Below are 24,957 nucleotides of genomic sequence, written 5' to 3'. Positions count from 1 at the left end.
TGTCGACACAGGAAGATGCTTTTAAGGTCGACATAAAACATTTTGTTTTGTGAGTGTCATTGTAAATGTGATTTGGATAAAAATGCTGAAATGAAGGACTTCACCATGTCTGATATGTGGTTTTTTTAGAACCTTTTACTTCAGAGAAAACTGATATTTTGTTTTCCCATCACAAGTCAGGATGAAACAAATACTGAAATCATAGAATTTCTCATGGGATTAAAAAAATGCACTTTTTGTCCAAGTAGAGTGGAAACATACCCATAAAATAGTATTCTTTCACAGCAGACTCATTCTGCCTTTGCCTGAAATTTTCTCAGTTGGCATAGTTATTTCCTGCAGGACACCCAAGTCCCTCTGATCTTGTTATATGTTCATTCTCGTCGGAAACTACTGAGAGCTTTGGGCGTCCAGCTTTACACTGCATAGTTGGTAATTGTTCCTATAGCTATGCTTTGTCTTCTCATCCATATTCATGTCCAGATTCCTCCATGCCATTCAAAGCTCCTGGGTGCTACTATAACCTGTGACCATGAGGGCCATAGTCTGCTTTAATGTTTCATAAAAATGTCTTTTTTTTAATATCCTTTCTTCTAATACTGACACTAAGGAGGTACTCTGAGACACTATTTTGATTATTATATCATGTTTCCTCACCCCAAGACCCTGAGTAGAACAATTTCAAACTTTTATCCCTTTCAATGTGCTCAAAAGATTTTCCATATTCCCACAGCTTGCTCTAAGCGCCTACTAATTCTGCAGATAGCCTTTCTGATAAGGGATGATTCACATAGCTTTCCATACAAGGCCACGCTGCTAATTTATTTAATGGCACAGCCAGATTTCCCACATGATCCTGTTTCTTTGTTTACTTTTTTTCACTTTGGCCAACAACTAGAGCAGTGGCTTTCATTGTGCCATAAATAAAGATGCCTATGTCAAGCTCTTCTTTTATGAGTGAAGAGGGTTAATTTGAAATCAGTAAGATATGCAAATAACTTGTACCTTATACTGTATTTATCAACTTGTATTTTCAGCGGTTAACGTACTGCCAGTTTGTTGATCTCTAACAAGGCTCTGGGTCCCTGTACAGGAATCCTTTAGAGGGATCTCTGGTTTTAAGTAATGAAAAAATCATATGTCATCTCTCAGTTTTATACCAAATTTTATTATGTCCTTTTTCCAGCTATTAATAACTATAGATCATGGCATATAATGCTAAAGCACCCGTGACTTACGAGGTCTGTTATGTAGTCTTTGTAACAGGTTAATGAGCCGGTTTCTGATTTGTTAAGATGTTTTGTTTCTTATCATATGTTGATTTAACTTTCATAATTGTAAATAGTTGTGGGGCACTTTGGTAAATGTCTTATGAAAGCCAAATGCCAAACGTATGCCTTGGATCAGTGGTTTCCTTTCTATTCACTACAGTGTTGTTACAGACAAATCTAGCAGAAGAGTTTGTTTGCCTAGAAACTGAGCAGGGTGGCTCATGTAATGGTCTTGTAGCTGTTTCCCTATCTATCTTTTTTAATTATTAATTAAAAAATCTGCAGACATGCATATATTCATGTATTTAAGCATATGTAAAATAGTTACTTGTGTATAATCTCCTGGATTATACCCTTAGAGCACTGATAAAAGATAGATAAAATATTTGCTATCCAAACCCCTCCCTGTTTTAATTAGAGAACGTATCTTTTCACAAAAGCTGTCAAGTGTATGTCCCTTCAGAACACTTGGATGTATGCATCTGGCTCAGTAATGGATTTCCTTTAAATTTAGTATTTTGCTGCAACTCCTTTTGATGTCTCACAGTACTTTGCACTTATTACTGGAAAAAACAAACGTCCAGATTAGGCATTTTCCCAGCATTTCTAGTGGTGAAGGGTGACGTAAAGAAAATTTTTAGCCTCATAGCAATGTCCTCATCTTCTTTAATTACTCCCTTTAGCCTTTCACAAACCAGCACACCCACAATATTTTCATAGGCTTCAAACTTTTAAGCAATAAGAACTTTCTTATGTTTTTATTTCAGTTATTTAGTGTCTTAAACTCACAATCAGATGCTGTGGGGTTTATTTGCCTCAAACATAAATAAAAAGTAGATAGCAAAAGAAACATGAATCCTGCATTCTTAGAGTACGTATTCCCAATATACGTCTAATAGCATTATAAAAGAGGGTATTCTTGCCTCATTTTACAGACAGAGAGCTGAAGCACATTAAAAAGTGTCCGCGCTGGGACGATGCAATAGAACAGTGAATATAGCTCTGGTCTTTTGATCCTCTCGTGCTTTAAACACTAGATAGCATTGCAGAGCAAAGACAGGTATGTGGAAGAAACACACATTACACTGCTCTATTTAGTATCTCACTCTCCACAATGATATATGCATACATATATAAAATATATGTATATAATATGTGTGTGTATTCAAAATATAGCCTAATTATGATAAGAGAGTTGAAGGAGAAGAAGAACAAGATACTTCAAGAGATGAGTAAGATCACAGCATACAAAAGGTGGTCATTGTTCATACCTGGCCTGGTTGTAATTCTTTGTGTTGCTTCTGGATAAACTGATGTATTTGGAAAAATAAAAGTGGCACCTCCTAAAGAGAAAGAAGAAGACATAACACCTAAAGATTCATTTTCACAGTCCCTAAGTCCACTGATATTTTCCTTCTTGTAGTATGTCTGAATGAAGACTTTGAATAGCTATTTTCTATCTAATTTAGGACTATTAAGTATAAGTTCATTCCAGCAGCCTTTGCACCTGTGTAAATCCATTAAAATTACTGGATAAAAGTTTGTGCAAAATCTGTGTTAAGAGAGGAGAGAGTCCAGTTCAGGAAATCCCTTCTACCTTTCCCACAATCACCTCCACCTGGGCAGGTGTTTTGATATCTTCTGAACTAAAACTTTTGCCTTGTTTTCATTACTGCATGCACTTCCCAAACAGGTTCATATTCTCAACAGAGACTGTAGGCCTCGGCCAAAGCCTTTTGGTGTCTGTGGGAACCTTCTCACAGACTTTGGTCAGCTTTGAGTCACACCCTCAGAAATCTCATTCTCTTCACAGAGTGAAAAATGAAAAATATTGAGCTTGGTATAGAAAATGGTATCTCACATATCTCAGGCATTGAGATTGCTCTAACTACATCAACAAGCTTCTAATGACCATCTCTGGGAGCATGAAAATAGTCATAAGGATTTGTTCAATTACTGCTGACTTCAAGAGGAATTTGTTTTTAACTCTTTTGGGGTCCTTTGAAAACCCCACTCCAAAATTCTTATGCCACCAGAACAACTAATTTTCCTTATGCTGATGATCAGCATGATATTATTCAGACTCCCAATGACAGAAATGCAATCTCATTTCTGTGACATGAAATTCCAAATATCGTCAGTGCACACATATAGAAAAAGATAACACATAGAACTGCTGAACAACACTTGGATAACTGTATGCGGAAACTGCTTGGCAAATTAGAATCTGGAAAGCCAAAGACGGAGAAGACCATTGAGTCCACCTATTTTTAAAAAGGGCTTAAGGCTTATTTCAAACCCCATCAAAGTCAATGGAAAATTTTTTATTGCTTATGCTGGGGTTTGCAGCAGGCCTACAGCCCACAGTAGGACTTTATGTCAAGTGGCAAACATCTAATCTCAGGAAGAGATCTTCTGATCTAGTTAATTTTTGCTAGGAAACTCACTGCTACTTACCACAGTGCAAAACTAAATGAAATATGAAAAAGTCATTGCAATCCAAGGTGTTTTGTGTTTTTTTTTTTTTTTTTCATTATCCTTTGTATTATCTTTTTCCTTTCTCATGAAGAATTGTTATTTCTGGTCACTGTAGGAAACTAACACCCTCAGGCATGATCATGCAATATTCCAAACATCTTTAATCAGTATGTATACCATAGTATATGTACAATTCCATGCCATCTTCTGTTGCACAACTGCTAGAGCAAGATAAAATTTATTCTGGATTATTTTCAGAAATATTTTGAGTCATGTCGTCTGAAAGACAGATGCTTTTGAGGCATGTATTGTATCGTTCTCCTACCTACGCTCAATACCAAATTAACAGAAGGGTGAATATTAACAAAAATAATTTTACATTCAGATCAGACTTAGTGGAAATTACAACATCAAACTTAGTGGATTTTCCAGCTCAAGTCCCATATAGCTGACAAATAGGATGATCTAAGTGCCTAAATAGCAATTTTATTGAATTATTTGATATATATATACTGCATGGGAGGGGAGACAGTCCCCATTCACGACAGCCTACAGCACTTAGGCAAGCTCTGAAGCACTTTTGAACTCCACGAACCTTCTAGGTATCCATGGAGTAGATCTGAGAGTACAGTGATACAGAATGAGAAAAAAGGTCCTCAGAGACAAAGGCCCCAAGCCTGCAGTTTATCATGTGTCAGGGACCCCCTTCTCTTGTATGACACAAGAAATTACCAGTAAGGAGACCATTTTTCCACCATCTGGCCCTACATGATCTCACCTTTCTTCTGTGTGTCTGTGCATAAAACCCACACACACAGTGAGGAAAGGATACACTTGTCTCCCTCTTGATTTACCGTTTCCATTTTTAGCAAGCAACCCATAAAAGGAATCCTGTGCTTTTAGAAGATGACCTATAGCAATGGGAGCAGTGCCAGCATTACCTGTGTTTCTAGCATGCATTAACCGTGGAGAGTTTTGTAAGGCCTTATCAACATCATCTGAAGTCAAATGTGGAAGAGGAGCTACAAAACAAAACAAAAAGCAACACCAAAATGAAAAAAAAAAGTGAATTATCTTTTTAAACCATATTTTCCCCTGACAGGATTGTTTGAATGTGACTCTACTGACAGTTAGTTTCAGTCTGCAGTTTGGAGGGGAGCGTGTGTACTACAGCTTAAACTAGAGCATTCATTTATTCAACATTATGAATGCATAATATTTCTGACTGATTATTAGTGTGCGTGTGGAGAAGACTGCACCGCACTGGTGTTGCAATGCTTGTTGGTTTTTTCTCTAAAAACCATGTTCACTTTAACTTCTTTAAACTGAGGCAAACTGCAAAATTTCCTCAAGCTTAGATGAAAGCCCTCAAGCTAGGAATTCACTAGTCCCTTCTTTCCCTTTGAAATACTAGCCATGTACTACAAGTAATTTGCCTTTGGATTTCAGGGACTGTTCCTTTTTTCCATGAATTTACAGAAATTTTATTCAATTCAGTGAGATCTTCCTGATCGCATTCAGAGTAGAGCAAACTGCTGTCACTCCTTAGAATCATGCCTGGAATTCACTTTATGAATCAATGTTTGCACTCTCATTTAGCATTCTCATTGTTAAAATGGAAAGAAATGAGTATGTGACCAGAAAAAACATTAGCACTGAATCCCATATGATTTTCTTCCCACATAATGCTGATGAATATGCTGGGTTTCAATCTGATTTTTCTCTGAGATGGACATGTAGAATTATTCCCTAACTCTCTTCTTTGATGAACATGAGTGAAAGCCAACTGAAATTAATGGGAATCTTTCTATCAAACTCAAGAGGCTTTGGATCAGGCTCCCTGCTACGATCTTAGGAACAGGAACATTTGCAACAGACGTTTGAAAACCCAGCTCAGTGTATCCACACCATTAAATCTAAGACTGATATCAACAACAGATTGATCGTAGCCACTACCATAATGACAGAAAACTAGCTTACTCTCTCTGAGGTAGTGTAGGTGTGACAGGAGGATATCTGCATTATAACTTGGGGTGAGTCTCTGGAAGTCATCTTTGGTCATTTTACATAGCTCCTTCCCATCGATGTTCTGGAACAACAAGATGTCCACATCTGGGAGCCCATATTCCTTCACCGCCCATTCCAGCCACTGGCGTACATGGTCTGTGCTCCATAACGTAGGATCTGGTGGTATCACAAAAGATAAAATGAGGCAGAGAGAGGGGAGAGTGCTGATGTGCTGGACAAAATAAATGCAGACCACAGTCAAAGTGGAGAGACCTTAATCCCCTGTCTACTGACTGGTAGAGATACATGAGGAATTAATTTGGCCTGTTGAGTGCAAGGGAGAATAACTGCCTGTGAAAAACTATTAGGGATGAGCTATGAGCTCTGATTATTAACAACAAACCATCTGCTGTTGAGCTCCTTCTCTCATTTAGTTCTTTTGTCACGTTATTTTTATGCATTATTACCCACAGATTAACATAGGGTCCTGTCCTCATGCAGAGAGTGCTCTTTAGAAAAGTATTTAAAAGAGCCCACTAAAAGCACTGTGACTTGTATCCGAACAATTTTCAAAGCTCTCTGTTGAATTTGTATCTTTATTCAAGTGAAATTTCCACTCAAGTCAGTACTGTTTCTGGGGCATATCTAAGTAAGCACTCACAGATTTGGCTAGTTATTTCATAAACTAGAGTGGGTCATATTAAAATATTCTGCACCTCCTTTCCTAGACTGCAGTGTTGTACTGGTGTACCACCACACCTGCATGGGTTTTTAATTGCTACCTGAAATACTTGCAAAACTGTCTGGGTTAAAAAACAACAACTAGTTCAGGTTTTTAGCAAAACATAAGGCCAAATACCCTGTGTTTTTGAATGAATGCTTGATTTTGACTTAAACTTCTTTTTTGCCTCTAAATTCATCCTCTTCTATTTCTCTTCCATTCTACTTTTCTGTATTCTTGAGTTACAGTATGCACCCATCAACATGAAGGTCCCCTAATGACCTGCAGTGCACATCCTCAAAATGGAAGACAGATCCTGCCATAAAGAATTTATACTTTTTGAAGAGAAAAGAATAAAGCTAAGGGGAAACAAACTCCTTAAGAGTTTGTGCTTTTCAACCTAAATAATTCTGTGATTCTGTCATATCCTTAAGACTGAGAATGGAGCACAGAGAGGTCAAACGGCTGTGCTCTGTCACATAAAAGTCAGTGGAAGGGCTAGGACTTGAGTGACAGCCTAAATAGCTTTTCTGTGGCATAATTCAGTGCCATCCCCTCTCTTTTGACTGTTGTTCAGGCTGGCCTGAAAGAGGTGGAGACCTCTTTCCATGGGCCAGGTACTATTCAGAGTCTGTCATGCTGTTGCTCACTCCCAATCCTTTACTCACTAGTGCCTCCCCTTTTCTGATGTTTCTTTTGGCATTTGAGGCCCTTTCAGGTCAGAATATTTAATCCTCTGGAACTTGAGAGGGTTTCTCTGTTGTCTAAAGTGCACCAAAAACCACTTAAAAGAACATGTCCATCTGGCATAAAATATGTAGCGATCTAGAGATATGCATGTCTGGTTGGTAAACCTAGGGTCTGGATGAGATTGCCCACAACTACAGCAGAGAACTCCAACAACTACATTCAGTTTGGTTTGAAGTAAACAACCAAAAGCCAGGAAGTTTACAAAAAGCATTTGGATTATGCCTATAATTTTTAAATGCTTCTTATTTATGATGACTAGAAAGTTACCACAGCTGGAAACGTGAATTTTGCTGTTTTTATTCCTAAACATTGGCACATGAACTGCTTACTCCCTATGTGGCAGTCAAACAAAAATGACTGACTTTTATCCATTAATTTCTTTTAGGGACCTCAAAATAGCAAGGCTGTGACTGTGGCCGTCTTGTTCCTTGAATGTCACTGAAATATACCTCAAAACACACCTCCAGGAATACACTGAGAAAAAAACGATCTTGCTGAGGTACCCATGCTAAAGATTACTAAAAGACTAAAAAAAGTGCCAACCACGAAGAAGATGTGTTTTAGAAGACCATTCAAATGTCATGAATTTAAGTGTGGTCTCCTTCCAGCTAGGCAGGACACTTCATTATTCAGTGCATCCCTCCTCTGTGCTTCAGAACAGAACCGTCAATGCCATTGCAGAGGATACTGCAACATATTTGTCCATCCGTATCTTGACAAATAACTGAAATAATCACAGCTTGCAAAACTGGCCACAGTTAGTACTCTTGCATATCTTAGCAACTGAAAAACTGTAATAATATTAAGCAATATAGCAGTAGCAGAAATGTTTCAGATAGGCACATCTTGCTGGAGAGGAACTAGTAGCAAAACATTCTGTTTTCAGGTTGCAGGTGTTGTGTCTATGTTGTATATATCCAGTGGTTTATGAACACCCACATATGTGATGATGGTCTAATGCTTTAACTTTGGAAATAAGCATGCTAATTATTTTGCAAACCAAGGCAACGAACCTTCCAGCAGAGGTTTGCTTGGAGGACAAGGCACACAGGAGTGAATGACGCCTTGTTTAATTAACTGCTGAGTCCCACAACCAAGCTTGCCAAGACTAACCAAGAATTTCTCAATTGTGTTCTTATATTGCAATGGAGTCATCAGTTTGCTTATTAAAATGTTTTACACCAGATAAACTCAGGTGATACCTGGGTAAATGCTTTTCATGCACTGTTTGATTTCACAGAGCTATTGTGTTTTTAGCATGCCGAGGGCCAGACTGCATTTGGTATTTGCAGGGATATCATGTGGTACAGTGATCCTTTCTCTCTCCCATACACTCTGCACCCACCTAGTTCATGGTGTTAGGAAATGAAAGTGGCTTTTCATTTTGCCCACTTTAGGGTGAAATACTTCAAAAGAGCTAGAGAAGTCAGATAAGGTCTGAGTGCCTGTGATCAGCCAGTTCTGCTGCTGAAATGGGAAGAACGGGTTGAGGAGGTGGCTTCATTATGATATTTCTCAGCTCATTCACTTAATAACCCTGGGAAATTACTGTTCTTTTCTTCCTGATCACCTGTACATATTGCCACTCTTCTCAAAATCTTTTTAAATAATACTGGTAGACTTAGGGGAAATGCATTTTTTTGCCTGAAATTTTTGTGTAGATGGTCTAACCTGCTGGCACAATGACTCTTCGTTCATTGGTAGTCATATTTGGGGGTGGAACATGCTTCTCTTCCATGTAGTTTCCATAGTTCATCCCAACATTGTCTGAGCCGCTAACCATTTTTCCTCCTTTTGCCACGCTGCAGTCATCAGGAGAATTCCTAGACAGAGAAGAGAGGTGCGCTTCTATTATTATTCCAGTCCATACTAATATCCTCAGCAAAGAATCACGCTGAATGAAATGGAAGAAACGAGACTCAAGCACCAGGGCTGGGCTGTCACTGGAAAACTCAGTACCTGCCACCCAATGACTCTGCTGATTGCTTCAGTTGCCTCAGAAAAATCACCAGCCTCGATGGACCATGTATTTATTTTTATTTTCAAAAGATCAGGCTCTCATATATCTCCAGACATATGCACACTAACTAACTAATTTTCTGAGGGAAAACTATTATTAGTTGTCATTGTCCAAGGGTTGGACAAAGCTTGTCCAAGCCTCGGACAGCTTCCCACCTCCACTGCTGTCATTGCTTCATGTGGGCCGTGCTCAGCTGCATTTTATGTCATGCAGTATAGACACACTTCTATGTATGGCTTACAGAAAAGGAACATTTGCCAAAGCCATGATTCAAAATACCACACGCATGACTGGAAAAACCTTTCAGCTCCTGACTAGCACGGTCTCCATGGTACTGTAGTCAAGAAATGGAAATCTGCAGAGGATCTGCAACCAGACACCTCTTTAATTTTGGCTTTGCTTTCTGAATAGAGTCTTTAGGTTTAACATCCCACTGGGGGTTCCCTAATGGCATTTTAATTGCATCACAGTTTTCTTTCTGGCAGACACAGACACATTTGTCCCTTAATTTAATGTCTACAATGTGTTTCATCAGAGAGAGAAAAATTGTTACAAAAATCAAAATAAAGGATAGAGCCATTGGGAATACCTTTAAATGTAAAGATACTGTTTGGCAAGGGAAGGAGGGTGTTAGTTGGGTTTTGGTTTCTTTAGTGATACTACATAACTAACAAGCTTTCTTTTATCCCTTCCATTTAACTCCTTAAACCGTACTACGGTCTTACTAAACAAGCAGCAAGTCAGGTTGCGATGCTTCATTTCAGTTCCTTGGAAACCAACTAATTTGCAGTCCAGAGAACTAAGAGACCCCCCAAGACCCCAACTTTTGGAAGCATGTTTCAGGATCTGCCCCCTTCCCTCCAAAATGTGTTTCACCCAGAGCATTTTGCTCTCACCAGCTCAGAAATCCCAGCTCTTGCTGCGAGTGTTGGGCAGCAATGTCACTGTAAACCTATCAGTGGTCAGAATACAGGTGCTTTCCCAGAAGGGTTTTGCTATTGTTTGAGGACAAAAGAGGAAAAATAATATACATTTTGGACCACTGTCTGCTCAACATACATCAAAAAGATGCGGCAGATATTTTATCCAATGTCCAGGTGACTTGGTTGAGTTGATTGCTCAGCACTACCATGGGTTAGGAACTAATGCAGTAATAATTCTCACATGTGTGTTTTAAAAAGTAACTAGCACTTAGAAAGCTGAAAAGATTTAGTATACATCTTAAATACTAAAAGTACATTTTAAGTATATCAGTTTTTTTCTAAGCAGTGTTACTATTAATTTTACCTTGCCGTGTTAATGTATATATTAAAAAAAACCCTAACTGCTGTTGCCTTTCAGTTTAAAAATGAAATATATCATAGAAACCATTCAATGGGTACTGTCATCTTCTTTAGGAGAAAGAGCAGGTTCTTGAATGTTGCCTGCCTGGGAGATGTTGGCTTCACATGCCTTTTTCAGGTATAAAATATCTTGGGTGCCGCATAACATATTACATATGAAATCTGCCTTGTGTAAAGGTCCTACAACTGCTTTGTCAGCCACAGGACTGAATAATAACCACAAGGGAAGGTATAATCAGCACACGGTCTTGCATGTCATTGAGTGGTGGTGAATTTAGCCTTTCCTCTCAGCACCAGAATACTTGGGCATTATTCTCTCAGGTTTAACTTTCCTACCCCACCACATATCTCTAAATATAATTCTGGGATGCAGTTTATTTCTGTCTAAACAGAGCTAAGCAAAACAAAGTATCTTTTTCTTTCAGATGTAAACACGTTGAAAAAGAGCTTTTGTGATGATTGCTTGTCACTAAAATGTTGGGGTTTTTTCTGTTTACCTTTAACAAATACAGATGGCATATATGCATAAGTGAGTCTGTATAGTATATCACATATATTTGGAAACATCATCCAACTTCTGCCCTTCTACCTGCGCAGATGCTCACCCTGAGTCCCAAGGTCATTTACGTTACAAAGACAAAAGAAAGGATCCTTTGGCCCATTCACTGACTTTTTAGGGATATTTTTGTGAAACAGGGAGCTAGCAGCATCCTTCAGTCTAACTGGAACAGTTACTTTATTTTGTTTTTCTGTGAAAAGGAACTTGGATATAAGGACATCAAAGTCTTGCTGCCTATGTGAGATATCACATCAGTATTAGCCTATACCACTTCTATGGTCAACTGTGCATTCAAAACACTCTTGTAAACACTGAAGAGTAAATGATGAGAAAGATTCAGTAGTAGCACACAGCTTTTGGCAATCTGACAGGGCTTCTGAGCTGGTTTTCTGATATGAATATAAACAGACGGGAGTGGGGAAGAAGATCATAAATAAGTCATAACTTTTCATTAAAATCCAGAAGCAGATGGTCTAGGGTTTTGTACCATTAGCTTACGGGGTGGACACGCAAATCCCCAGTTCAGCAAATCATCTAAGACCGTGCTTAACTTCAAGCACGTAAGCAGCTCCATGGGAGCTAACAGAACTACTCAGGTACTTCAAATTGAGCATGTACTTATGTATACCACTGAACCAAGGCTTAATTCAAATGGCTTGAATGGACTTCTAAGGTATAGAAAGAAAAACTGAAAATGCAAGCAGAGACTAGAAAATGGTATTTTTAGTACCCAGAACAACAAGAGAGTGATTGTCTGCAAAGGCTTTTTTTAGGACTTTCTGTGAGTCTGCTTTATTTCTGAACCACCAGGGGAGCAGGGGCAGTGGAAAAGCAGCTTTCAGAAAGTGTGCCCAGTGTAAAGGGTGCAGCTTTGCAGTGATTCATCCTCAGCTCCAGGTCTGAAATGAAACCTGAGATGTTTTTCTTCACAGCTGCATGTTATTTTTAACATTTGTAAATATACTGGGTTACACCTGGAATTTACAAAAGAAAAAAAAAAGTGGAAAGACTACAATCATGCTACCCAAGAGCACTTTGTCCAGTCCTGAACTGATTCAGCTCTGATTGCTGATAAATGCCTGTTGAAGAAAGTATTTCTCCATGGGTCCTTAGACCAGGAAGCCTCACCTTTACTCAAGGTTACTTAGAATCAAGCTGATTTGATGATTAAATTTAGTGCCCACTCCCATGGAGGCTGACTGGAGTTTTGCCAACCATTGACTCTGATGAAAGCAGACATAAGTTCATAAAAAAGTGTATGAAATGCATTTTTTCCTCTTCACTATGCTACTGTTTTCCCCATGTGACATAAAACACCTGTGTTGTGTTAAAATGCAAGGTATCAGAGAAACACAGATTAGGAATCACCAAAAGTTTACAAGATCTCTGTGACATTCCCACAATATAAACCCCTCTATTTAGTATTTCTGAATTTCAGATGGAATTAAATGAGAAAAATCGTATTCTCCAAATATCTACATATCTTTATAAGTTTATTTAATAACCACAGCTTGAATAACTTCCTTACAGAGGCTACTTATAGAAAAGTGGTCTCAAGAGAGTAGAGTGGTGTAAGGGTATCTTTGAAGAGTTTTCCATGCATGGTCCCCATCCAGCCCATGGCTGGTCAGGTCAAAGGATGCGCTGAGCTACCAGGAAATTTTCTTCTGTTAGGCTCTGGCAAACAAACCATGACACTGCCCTACAGGATACAATTCCTCTCCTCACCTCTCCTCTCCCATTTCGTAATGCCAGTGATCTGAGAAAGAGGGGAACTGTCTCAGCAGGTGTGCGACGACCCCACCCTGTCTTTACGCACAAGAGGGAGAGTTCGGCAAAGCCAGCTCCCTCAGATAATTTGAGCCAACATTTGTAAATCTATATTTAGACAAAATGACATCATTTAAAGTTCATCTTATACTGAGTATATTGCAAAGCATGCTCAGGTTGATCTCCATTCACCGCAACTACTCAAGTTGTAATGAATTTGGGCAGCGCTTCCTCCCCAAAAAATGGTTTGTCACTGAAAAAGTGGCCCATGAAGAAAAAAACCCAAAACTTCCCTGAGATTTCTTACTTCGAGGTACACTGCTGTTTCTTAAAGCACACCTGACATACTATAGTCTACAATAACAATTCAAAGGGTTACACAGCTGCAGCCCTAAACTGTCTTCCCTGCTCCTCTCTATACCCTTTTCTTCTTCATTAATCAGTGGGATCAACATCTGCTGAGACCTGCCACAGCAGTGACATGCAAAGAGGGGTCCTGCGGATCCCCCTTTCAGTTCCCCTTTGGCAGCAGTCACTGGGGACAGCCTGACTCTCCCTGGTGAGAAGGAGCCTGCACTCCCCAGGAGTGTGGCTGCACCAGCAGCTTTGCAAAGTGCTAGGGCCTGCTTCCCTGGCACCAATGGTGATCCCCATGAGGCTCTGAAAAGTGGTTTCAGTGGTGATATCAGAAGCCCCAACACTTGATTTGACAGAGCTCGATTTCCACCATGGACGCTCATTGCTCAGCTCCGCAGCTGGACACAGCTCCCTGGCTTCTTCTGTGCATACACCAGGCCAAGCCCTGCAAGTGCACCAAGTGCTCTGCTCCTGTGCAGGAACCTGCCCTTAAATCTGCTGTGTGAGCACCACCACGCTTAACCTGCTGAAATGAAAACAGAGGGTTTTTTTTCTCTTCCAAGGCTTTTTGTGAAAGCAGCACAAAATTCCCTGCAGAGGACTCCAGCATAACAGAGGCATTAAAATGCCAGAAAATGCATGTAGGTCGAAATATCCCTGGGGTGCTCACACAGGCTCTCATGCAACTGCTTCGCAAACTGGGCCGGGAAGCTGCTTCCACCATAAGTACGCAAATAAGCAAATAAATGGGTGGGTGGGTAAGTAACTCAGTGCTTAGCTATAACCTGAGTCACTCCCCCACCCACGCGGGGCGGCTGCATGAAGGCAATGCTCACCCACAGGAAAGGGGACAGCCAGGGTGGGAGCGAGCTGAAGAGGTCTGTGGAAGGGAGGGAAGCCCCTTGGGACCTGCGCTGCTGGCTAAAGCTGGCTTAAGCTGATGCTGAAGCCACGGTGACAGTCTGTTTGTCTTTGCTATAAGGTGGGTGTCAAAAGCAGTCTAAGAAGACAAAACTAAAAAAGGAAAACTGGGGTCCTCACAGGGCCACACAGTCATGGAGGTGCTCTGCTCCATGCTGACCTATGCAGGGGCAACCAAACCAATCTTCAACAGCCTCAACAGACCAGGGCTGCAGTGCGGCTGGGCTTGGGGCAGTCCCATGCTAACACACTCTTTCAGCATCCAAAACAGAGGCAGATACCCTGTGTGGGGTGCTCTGAGCTCGGTAGGTGCTCAGCATTGCACAGGGTTGGCCCAGGGTTCACCCAATGATGTCACAGCCTGGCACGAAGAGGTGCCTTTGGTTTCTTCCTCCAGTGAAAGGAGAAAACAACCACCACATGCCAACACATGCAATGCTGTTGGCTTTCTTTAAGCAAAAAAAAGGTGTTTCTTTATTGAGTTGTATATGCAGCAGCCATTCATTTTCAATCAAACAATAACTTTTGCTAATTGAAACAACCCCTTTTCTTTTTTTTTTCTCTTTTTTTTTTTTTTTTTTTTTTTGCTTAACTTTCACTTGTTATCTTGTGGTCCACAGCTGCTTCAAGCCTTAGGGCCACCATGGCAAATTAAGACAGTCAGTGTCTGGCTCACTAGAGGCCAGTCAAGCTATAAATATTACTGGCCTGGCTTTTTGTGTTCACAGTGTGGGGAAACAGCTGGTTTAAGTTTGACTGCACGTTGTCATTTCTCCATTAGTGCAAACACTTCAATATTTCTTATGTGTGAGGTTGGAGTGAAGAAAGCGAAAGAAGGGAAGGGGGTCACTAAAAGCCAAAGCTAAGAAATGATGTTCTGTATATACATAATTTACAATTAGATTGCTGCCTGGGAGAAGGCTGAAATCTGACATGGTGATAGCTAGGCCAAAGCCACAATGACTTCCCAGTTGGCCTATAACTTTCAGGACCTGTTTTCTCTTGTTTTTCTTTTATTATTTTTATAGAAATTCTGTTATAACGGTAATGGATTACGTTTCTCAAATTGTATTTCATTTCAAGAGCTTGTAAGACTGTTGTATTTGTGGTTTCACAAAATATGAAATACCAGGAGACAGGGCCCTTCCCAAACCACATATGCCTTCTTTTGTGGGCAGGGATCATATAGAAAGTTAGTAAAGTAGGGCATGCCAGGCATAAACAGAAGTGACATCTTTTATGGAAACCATAATCCCCCTTGTCTGTGGAATGTCTGCTGATTTTCGTGATTAGTATTACTAGGCTGTGAGGCTGATGGGTGCAAAATGGTAAAGTCAACAATTAACCATTTTTCTTATTTGCCTTCTGTTTGTCTTAAAATGCTATTCCCAAGCTTCAAATACTAAACACCCCCACTGATACTACCCTGATCAAAATAAAACACCCACTAACGAAGGGGGAGAGGAGAAGACTCATCTGAAAATGCACTGGGTCCCAGACAACCTACTTACTAACTGTCTGAGCCATGCCAGCCCAGGGGAACAGCACAACCACTGGCTCTAAACGCTCTAGACACAGTAAATACTGTATTGGAAATAAAGCAGTAATGATAGCAACTGTCACAAATAATGACAGTGATCATAACTCTTGTGGGGTCCTATGTCATTATTTGAAGACTAATTTTATATTTCACTACCCATATGAGAGCTTTTGGTTGCTTAGCACTTTTGAAATTCTGGCTATCTCCCTCTTAAACTCCTGAAGCTAAGCAAACAATTTAAGCATCAGCGGTCAATCCAAAATGTAACCATGCCAATTATGAATGAACACATAATCCCAGAGTGGAAAGCTTCTTAGCTAGCACCTGCCAGCCCAGCACCCTCCGAAAAGCTGCAAAAAAATAGCTATAGTAGTGGTGAGCTGGGTTTGTTTTTCTCCTTGGCAACAAGTTTGCCTCAAGAGCAGAGCCAAACCATGCACACAGATGCTCACACACACACATGCACACACACTGAAGATAAGCTGGTGGATTTTCAGAGCAAAGAGGGACTTCTTGAAGTAGTCACACATAATGCCCTACATGGAGAAGATCCTGAATTTGCAGTTTTTCCAGTTTGGTAGGTGGCCACTCCACCAACCACCCAGTCAGTGGGAAAAAAGATTATCAGTCTGAGATAACTAACATCACATCTTTTTACCCAAGATTAATGTTACTTTATATAGGCAGCTCCAATAAGTGCATTAGGAAAGTCATCCTTTTAAGACGGATCTCCCAACTTTGCTGCAGACTGACATAGGGGCTAACTCAAGCCCTGTTGGAGACAGAGCAGAGAGTCCCATTGACTGCAGTGGGTTTTGGACGATGCTTGTTGTTTAGTCTGAGCTGAGGTTTACCGAGAATACCAGGGCTGCATGCCAGTGGTACGCCACCAGATGTGGAAGGGATGGCACTGAGCCTCAGTCGCAGGGTTGTGCTCCAGGGATGGAAAAAGCCATGCCCGTGAAAAACAAGTGATGTCAGGGTGATTACTGCAGATCAACCACATGTTGGACACACGCAAGGTGTGCAAATGCTCAAACTAGATCCACCAGTATTGCACCACAGACTGGAGCATAAACGCAGAGGTGTCTCATCTGGCTTAAAGCAGACAGCCTGCATCCTGGGAGCAGGATGGTTCTGTTGTGGTGGCAGTACAGAAATCCTTATGGGTGAATGCACCCTCCTAAGGGGCTGGGCACATCAGATGGCACATGGCTAGACTGCGCAAGGTACCTCAGGTGCTACCCATTCAAATTTGCTGGTTTGTATAGCACAAAATAGCTACCACTTAGGAGAATTTACATCAAGGGGGAAAGAAAGAAAACCAAACAAAAACTTGAGGTCACTATGGACTCTGAAAAGTCCTCCTGTGTGTCAGAGGCACTCAACCCAGCTAGTACAGAGGCTCTTTGATGAAAATTTAGACCAGTAACGTGCAGAGAAAAATGGTATTTCCCAAAAGAGCCAGCACAAAAGATATATTAAGTGATAATTTCATTCTCAAATGGTTTTCGAGCAACAATTGGTAGCACTTAAAACAACATTTTGCACATGATTAAATCTTAATGACAACTAATTATTTCTGGCATTCCTTTAAAACTTCTGTATTAGCCAAGCTGATGTTGGAAAACTCTGCTGTGCTTTCACTGCAGCTCACTTTCAAAATGCTTTTTCAATGAAATCATCACACTGCACATGGCAAGTGAAATTTATCTGTGGCCTGAATAAGACTCTATGTTCCACTTCAGCCTCCCTTAAAAAGATTGATTACCTACCAGTAAATGTAGTTCTTCCAAGCTACCTTTGTATAGCCCCAGCCATGGGCATGGTGAGTTCCCATGGTGAGTGTATTCAGAGACCACTGAGCAATCCATGGATTTAAATGTTGTCCAAGCAGTACCCAGGGTCTCATGAGAGCACTTCCACAGGAGTGAATTTCACCTTAAATGCATGACATGAATTGCATTCATTCATTGTAATGGAATTGCTCATACCTAATTTGATAAAATATGTAAAGAACACTAAACAGAAAAGTAAGTAACAGTTGACATATGCAACCTGTAGATTTATATTATAGTGCTTTACTAGAGCGGTGAATCTTTTGGTCTGACTCTGGAGCAATAAATAGCAGGAAACAATATTATTACATTCAGGCGAAAGATTGACTATATGGTGGCACAAAAGGTCTCATTAGATTTATGTACCTGGAAGAAATATTATGGCTGTACCAACATAATGGATTTGAAGAAACTCAATTGTCACCTGTGACAATCTGCATTATATTTGCAACAACAGCAAGGTAAATGACAGCTTTAATTTAAACTTTTCTTGCTTTATTTAATTTAAGGTAGGCCGTTAGGCTATATTTTCTGGTGCTGTGCAGCAGGGTTTAGCTTTAAAAATACACTTATTGTTAAAGAAAACTGTGTAGCTAATCCCTCTGCAGCACACTGAAAATAACCCTTTAATTTCATTCTAACATTATTTGTTCAGTATTCACAGGAATGCCAGTTTTGAGACTTACGCTTTGCGATTTAATGTAGGGTAATTACAGCCAAAGTATACCTGGGGAGAATCCTAGCAGAGTGAGTACATTTCTGCCTTGAGTGGGTACTTAATTGCTGATGTGTAAGAGGTTTAGTACGCTCCTAAATTTTTATGCCCGGTTCCAGACAACAGAATATATGGTCAGGAAGGAGCCTAATACAGGGAGAAGGGAGAGCCAGACAGTAAAAGAATAAAAAAGCTAATTATTCTCCGGTTACCACTTTGTGGGGTCTGGCACCCCATTTTGCATCCTCTTTACACTGTATTATTCAGACCCAGGCTCCCCTGTAGAAAGGCAATTACAGAGGATACTCTGGAGATCCTACAGGCAGCACTTCTGTGGCTCTGCAGTGTAGCTGTGGTATTTTAGACTCCCTTAGACCCAGATTTAAAATGGGTGTAAACAGAGAAGGTACAGTTTTACTAAAAATGAAAAGCAGTTCCAAGCTCTATAGCTACTGCCTCTGTTAATTTTTAACATATGAAGCATTTTTAAGAACTGAGAATTTCATTTAAGGCAATAAATTTATGGACTGCAAATGAGCAGGGTGGGGAAGGCTTCTGCAGAAAAGAAAATGCAAACTAGCCTACAGAATGGCAGGGTACCACTAATCTGCACATATAAACTGTGGCTGATATTCTGTATGTGATGAACAGCAGATAATCTGTCAGGAAACCAGTGAAACACCAACATACAAACGGCAAAGGCCTAGCGGGACTTCAGGAAGGAAAATATGGTTTTCCAGATTTGTAAGAGATGCATATATCACACTGACCTGTAGTGAGTTCCTTATTGGCATTACTAATCAATATATCACAATATTTGTTATGATTATTTAGCAATAATATATTACTGATAAGTAATCCAATTTTATGTAATGCTTGAGTGATACACACTTTTTTCTACAACTGGCAGAAATATCACGTAGTAGGAAGCATTACCATTCCCAAAGTATTAACACTATATATATTACATGTACACATATATATGAGTTTTAGAAATGTCATAACATATTTATATTTGTTACTTGGAAGTATTAAATCTTAATATTATGCTTTTAATGGAGAACTATTTTTTCAGGCATGCGTTAGGCCTTATGAAAGAATAGTTTTCTGATGAAACAAAAAGCACATGTTAATTACAATAATAATTTTTTATTTTTGTGTTAAGTATAAGCATGCAATATATGCATGAAATTTTATCTGTACCGTTAATCTATTCTTATCTTTGGTAGTCTATAAGTGACTTTTCTTCGTTCATTTTTCAGCATAACGTCATGTCTTAGGAATGGCAGTGAAGTATGAACTTTCCTCGTTTTCTCCAGTTAGCAACCCTGCATTGCTCTGTCAATAGGGGAGGCTGCCAAATCCAAGATTAATAAAGGAAAACCTGCGTCCAATGCTGCAGGTTATTTTTAACTGAATATAGAAAGAATTACATTTCTCCCCATTATATTTTCAGGTAGAATGTGTTCTTTAGAAAACCAGTGTTCTGATCAAGAACATTTTGCTGTTCAGAGCAGTAATTTGTGCAGCCTTTTCTGGCAGCATAGCCCATGTGCCAGCTCACATGCTGGTTGATATTGGGAAAGAATGGCCACTGCTGAGCTGTCCGCTTTCTAATGATGGCCACATTAAGCACCTCTGAGTGATGCTGTCCAGAGAAAAATTAAGAACTTAGTCTTCATGTGCTGCTCAGCTGATTTGCCCCTAAACTCCAAGTCCTAATGATGGAGTACGTAGACCTAGTGCTATTTTTTTAGAGAAATCTTTTCTTTTAATCTCTTTATTTCTGTGATGGTGGTAAAGTTGGTCAGGATGTGCAAAAGTGTGTCACTGAGGTTCCAGATGCCTTGGCAACTCCTGGGTGCCACCTCTTTATGACGATTAACAGTTCTGCTGGAGAAGTATGAACCAAAATTATGCTTCGTGACTAATCAAAAAAGATTCATTTAAAGACAATTCCCCCGATGCTTAGATTATATATCCTTGAAAAAGTAGATGCCTGTTCTGCTACTAACAGTGCAGACCATATGCACAAACATTTTATGCAGCTAGTGTGGGGACTAGGATACCGCTAAAGGAAAGGCAGATACCTCTCTGCAAAGAGCAACTCGGGCAGCCTAAACCAGCGGCCAGTTCCTGTCTACTGACCATGCAGGTAGCCTCAGTATCACATTACATGACTCAATGTATGGACACTCCCGATAGAAAATAACATAAAGGAAGAAAAAATGATAGGCATCATGAAAATATGTCCGAATAGTCTGTTTAATTCAGGGCTTCTGAATGCTTATCCATCCCTGGAAGGTATTCTGGGTTCACATATATAAAGTGAACATACCTTAGATTTGGGAGATAGGGACAACGAGCCCCTCCAACCTGTTTGCATGTTAGGAGAGCCTAACTCCAGCCCTGCAGCTGGGACACTCTGCTCTGGTGGTTGCACTGCGCTTCCCTGCTCCCTGGGTTACTTCTGTTTTTATCCAGCGATGGTACAGCCCCCAGGAGAGAAGCAAATGCACTGGGCACAGGATCTCTCCCAGCTGCATGCCCAAACACATGTCCAGTCACAGTGACACTTCCAGGCCTCTCTGGATAGCAAGGCAGGGCTCGGCTGCCTCCCCAGGTGCCTTTAGGAGGGGTGCCTCGGGGTACCCGGCCCTCTCTGGACTGAGGCAGCCCCTGCAGAAGCCAGGTGCTTTAGTGCCTGGAGCTGTCTGTGTTCCCAAATCAGGACTCTTATGAGCCTCTACTGGTTTGGGGCATACTGGTGTGTCACAGCACATTTTCCACACTGTGCTCTCACCCACAGGCTATACCGGTTTGCCTGGAGACCCAATTTAGCTGATCTGACTATGGGGACACATTTTGGTCTTGGTAAGGGTCCTGACCCCCTAAATTGGAGCATAATCCTTACCAGGGTTGCTAAAAAAGATTAACCAGGACAAGGTTTCAGCTAATGAATAGTGGCATTACTGCCTATGGTTTCATCCTTAAATCACCACAGCAACAGCCCAATACCTGTGATTCACAAACTGAGCTCTAGTTTTCAGGCTAATTATGTATTTCAGGAATCCAAGTCAGCAAATTCAGGATTCTGGCTTGATTATTTTAACAAATACAAATGGATCTGTATCATCTAGACTCTTCCTTAAGATCTGGGAGTATGTCAGAGTAGGAGTCTGTGTATGACTGACTTTAGTTACGTATAACATTACAAATGATTACAATCACTAATCCCAGTAACTATTAACACTAATTATCTATTCTAATGCACTTTATGGAACTTACACTGAGAAAAACTATGATTAGTTCTTTTACAGAAATGCCAGCACAAATACGTAGAGGTAATTTTAGGAAGCAGGTGAAACTGGTTTTGAATCAATACTATATTTGTGATTATATCTGTGCTTTTGCTTAGCACAAAAAAAGAAAAAAAACCCACCTCACTGAAATTGATTGTAAATAAGTTTTGAATAAGTAGGCTTACAAGAAGACTTCCCCTAATTCTTTGTAACTTCAGTTCACTGTTTACTTCTATGTATCTCAAATCTTTTACTCTTCTTTGGAAATTCTGATTTGACTTCAGCACAATTTCCATCCTTACCAGTGAAAAGTGTAGGTGTGATAAGCTGTCAAACCACTTTGCCCTGCTTGTGGTGCTCACCACATTAGTACAGCAAGTGTGAACAGTAACCACAGTGCCCATAGCTGCGGTTTGTCTAAACAACTGATGCTGGGAGATGAGACTAGTAGGCAGGTGTTTGTGACAGAGAGATGTGAAGCAGAGTCTTCACTGGTATATCACCAACAATTGTGAGCAACTGACTCTCGGGACCTCTGCCCTTCAGCAATACCAAAGGAAAACTGTTTTGACAGTCAGGCATTTTAAACAGGAAAGCACTTGTTTAGATAGTTTCCTTGAGAAAAAAAAATCTTCATTGTGCTTTTTCAGATGGAAGAAATCCCACAGAGCGCTTCTGTGCTTGGGGGAGCTACCAGTCAATATCCAAAAATCTACTGCATTACTCTTTCAGTTTAATCAATACAATTCTCCTTCATAGCATCATTCATAAAAAAACAGTCCTGAGACAACAATTAATGCACTGACAGGCTGTGGCTACTGCCCGCTGAGCTGAGTAATTTCTTTTCCTGTTCCTTTCTACTCCCCTGCTTGCCTCCATATATATGCTGTTTCTTCAGTGTGAGCTCTTAAATCCAACTCCATGGTTATGCTTTTTGGCACTATGTCTACAGTAAATATAAAAATAAAAAGATCAATAGTTCACTGCCTCTGCCATTACAAGAATTTACTTCCTATGCTTCTGTTTGGTTATATTTAGAGCAAAGGCAACTGCCCAAATTATTGTATTTTGACAACTTCCAGTGAGCATTAGATCACATATGCAACACCCTTAGATGGATCAATGGCACTGCCCAGACAACAGCAAACTCACACTAGCTTTAATATATGCTTTTTCACCTAGAATGCAATGCAATGCAAGTTCACATCCAAAATTATCCACAGTCAGAGGAAATACAGGAAGGTATTGCATAAGCTCATGAGAAGACTCTGCCTGTAGCACCATCTAACACCTGAACGGGGCTGGCAAGTATGACCCACAATGTACAGGAGACATGTAGGCTTCTGGGACAGCAGATGGTGGCCAAGTGGGATATCTTGGGGCACCTAAAATGGTGCTGGATTCACAGATTTTGACAACTGAGCTATACCCATCACAAGAAAAAATGTACTTGAGCCATGGTAAGACTGGCCTTATTACCTTGACCCGTTAACCTGGTTTGGGTTACACTCCATCTTGATGGTGACTCTCGCTGGGGGCTGTGATAACCAGTCTTGCTGGGGAACACGTGGACTCATCTTTGACGTCTGCCCATATTCACTGGAGGAGGAGGCCGTCATCTCTGTCTTCGCAAGGTGGGGCGATCCGTAGGCACACTCGAACAAGGACTGGTCTTCACTCACCACTGATAACGCTTCCTGCAAATCAGAGAAGAGAAGTCAGCATGACATGTTTCAGAGCAGACATTACAATATACCCCAAGGGAAAAAGGGCTTGTCCATTTCATGAGAAGATGGTCACTTGCTTAAATGCTCATTACTTTTTAGGCACGCCACTGCTGTTGGTGGAGGTGAGGACTCTTGGTGCCAGACGTGCCCCTAGCATATGCCAGGAGAACAACCTCTCCCCTGGGAAGATCATTCCCACAAGCAGCTGAGAAGATGCACAAACACGCTGCCAAACACAAATAGTGGCCAGGCACTGGGAGGGAGGAGAGGGCGGGACAGGCAGTGAAGCTTGGGCCTCTGGCATCCCAGCTAGGAATGCCGAGGGCCAGATCTGCTGGGGGCGTAAGCAAGCTGCCATCGCTGCTTTAACTGCCCCTGCAAGGAGCAACCCGAAGCCAGGCCTTGCTGACTCACTGGGAGCTCCTCTTCCTTCCTCTAGGACCGAGGCCAAGTTCCTTCTGGACAGGGAGTCGAGACAGCCAGGTGCAACCTCTGGTCTTGGGACCCTGCTCTTTCTGCCAGCATCTGCTGCCAGCTTCAGTGGAGATGCCCACCAGCCGCCTCTCTCTCTCTCACAGCAACCCTTCCTGACGGGCTACCTGGCCGGGGATCCCACTCCAGCGCTGTGGGAAGGGCTTCCCCAGCCACCTTCCCTCGCCATGACAGCACTGCGTTATGCCGCTCAAGGTTGGCGGGGTTCACCAGGCCCCTCAGTGGCCGGGTGGCTGCCATCGCGGCTAGCTGGAGACCAGACGGACACAGTCTCCTACAGTACAGAACAAGCTTCTGAGTGAAACTACAGGTTATGTCAGTCTTTTAACAATGTGAAGGTGTCTGTATTCCAGACACTTATTTTAATATTTTTTTTTAAAATCAGGGAAAAAGTGCTTAATGGCATGAAGTGGTGGATGGCTCCAATTCCCTCTGAAACACAAAATCAGCTTAGTGATAGGGAGAGTAAATGGGGGTGGCAAGAGGAACAGAAAGCATCTTCTCTGGCCTACATTTTTTTCTACATTTCTCCCCAGCACCATGCACTCGTATTGGCACCATCTCCTTCCCCACATTACCTAGAGCCCGGTCAGGGGAGCGAGGCAGCAGCCCGGCTCGGCTCAGGCAGGCAGCATGCCCACCAGGCCCATTGGGAAGCCACTGGAAGGGCTGACACTGCCAGAGGGACCTGTTCTGCCTGAGCCACTCTGGGCTCCCACCCTCCTGCTTACCTCCAGCACCACACAGGCTCGGGGGGGGGCACCCCTCCAGAAGCAGCCTTCCAACGAAAGGCCCCCTCTACTTAGGGCGAATACAGGATCTAAGAGTGTAAATGGATAGTAACCCAAGATGCGACTGTGTCCCCACACCCCAGCACCACGGCTCTGCCCTGAGATGACCAAAACAGGGCAGTGGGGCAGCCCAGCTCCTCCCTCCCTCCCGCACAGGCCTGGTCGGTGGACAGGGAGCAAGCCCCAGCAGTGGGTTGGTGGAGGAGGCTCAGTGTGCAGTGCACCAGATGACAGCAGCCAGGGAGGCAGCCAGCTGGCAACGGCCTGAGGCATGGGGGCCAAGGATGGGGGCGTGGGGGGGGAGCCCGAGCCAGATTTGGGGCAGGGTGCTCTGTGCGCAACCACACCCTCGCGA

At 41.5% G+C, this 24,957-nt stretch overlaps 1 protein-coding gene across 6 annotated transcripts in view; it reads right to left on the bottom strand.

Annotated features, from left to right (window-relative positions):
- The window catches only part of ERG (ETS transcription factor ERG), a 148,197-nt gene that overhangs the window by 10,373 nt on the left and 112,867 nt on the right, over positions 1–24,957 (bottom strand). For 4 of the 6 annotated variants that reach the window (XM_075099890.1, XM_075099880.1, XM_075099898.1 and 1 more), the window contains 5 exons: positions 23,072–23,289; positions 8,899–9,050; positions 5,730–5,933; positions 4,691–4,771; positions 2,543–2,614 (listed from right to left, as the gene is read on the bottom strand). In XM_075099890.1, the coding sequence (XP_074955991.1) occupies positions 2,543–2,614; positions 4,691–4,771; positions 5,730–5,933; positions 8,899–9,050; positions 23,072–23,289 (727 nt within the window). The remainder of the gene's footprint in view (positions 1–2,542; positions 2,615–4,690; positions 4,772–5,729; positions 5,934–8,898; positions 9,051–23,071; positions 23,290–24,957) is intronic. The other 2 variants (XM_075099907.1, XM_075099917.1) reach the window with 1 other exon arrangement.

This window comes from Phalacrocorax aristotelis, chromosome 1, assembly GCF_949628215.1.
Source record: "Phalacrocorax aristotelis chromosome 1, bGulAri2.1, whole genome shotgun sequence".
In the NCBI taxonomy this organism is placed as follows: Eukaryota; Metazoa; Chordata; class Aves; order Suliformes; family Phalacrocoracidae; genus Phalacrocorax; species Phalacrocorax aristotelis.
The sequence above is the reverse complement of the archived record's forward strand: the minus strand, read 5'-3'. Positions and strand labels throughout refer to the sequence as shown.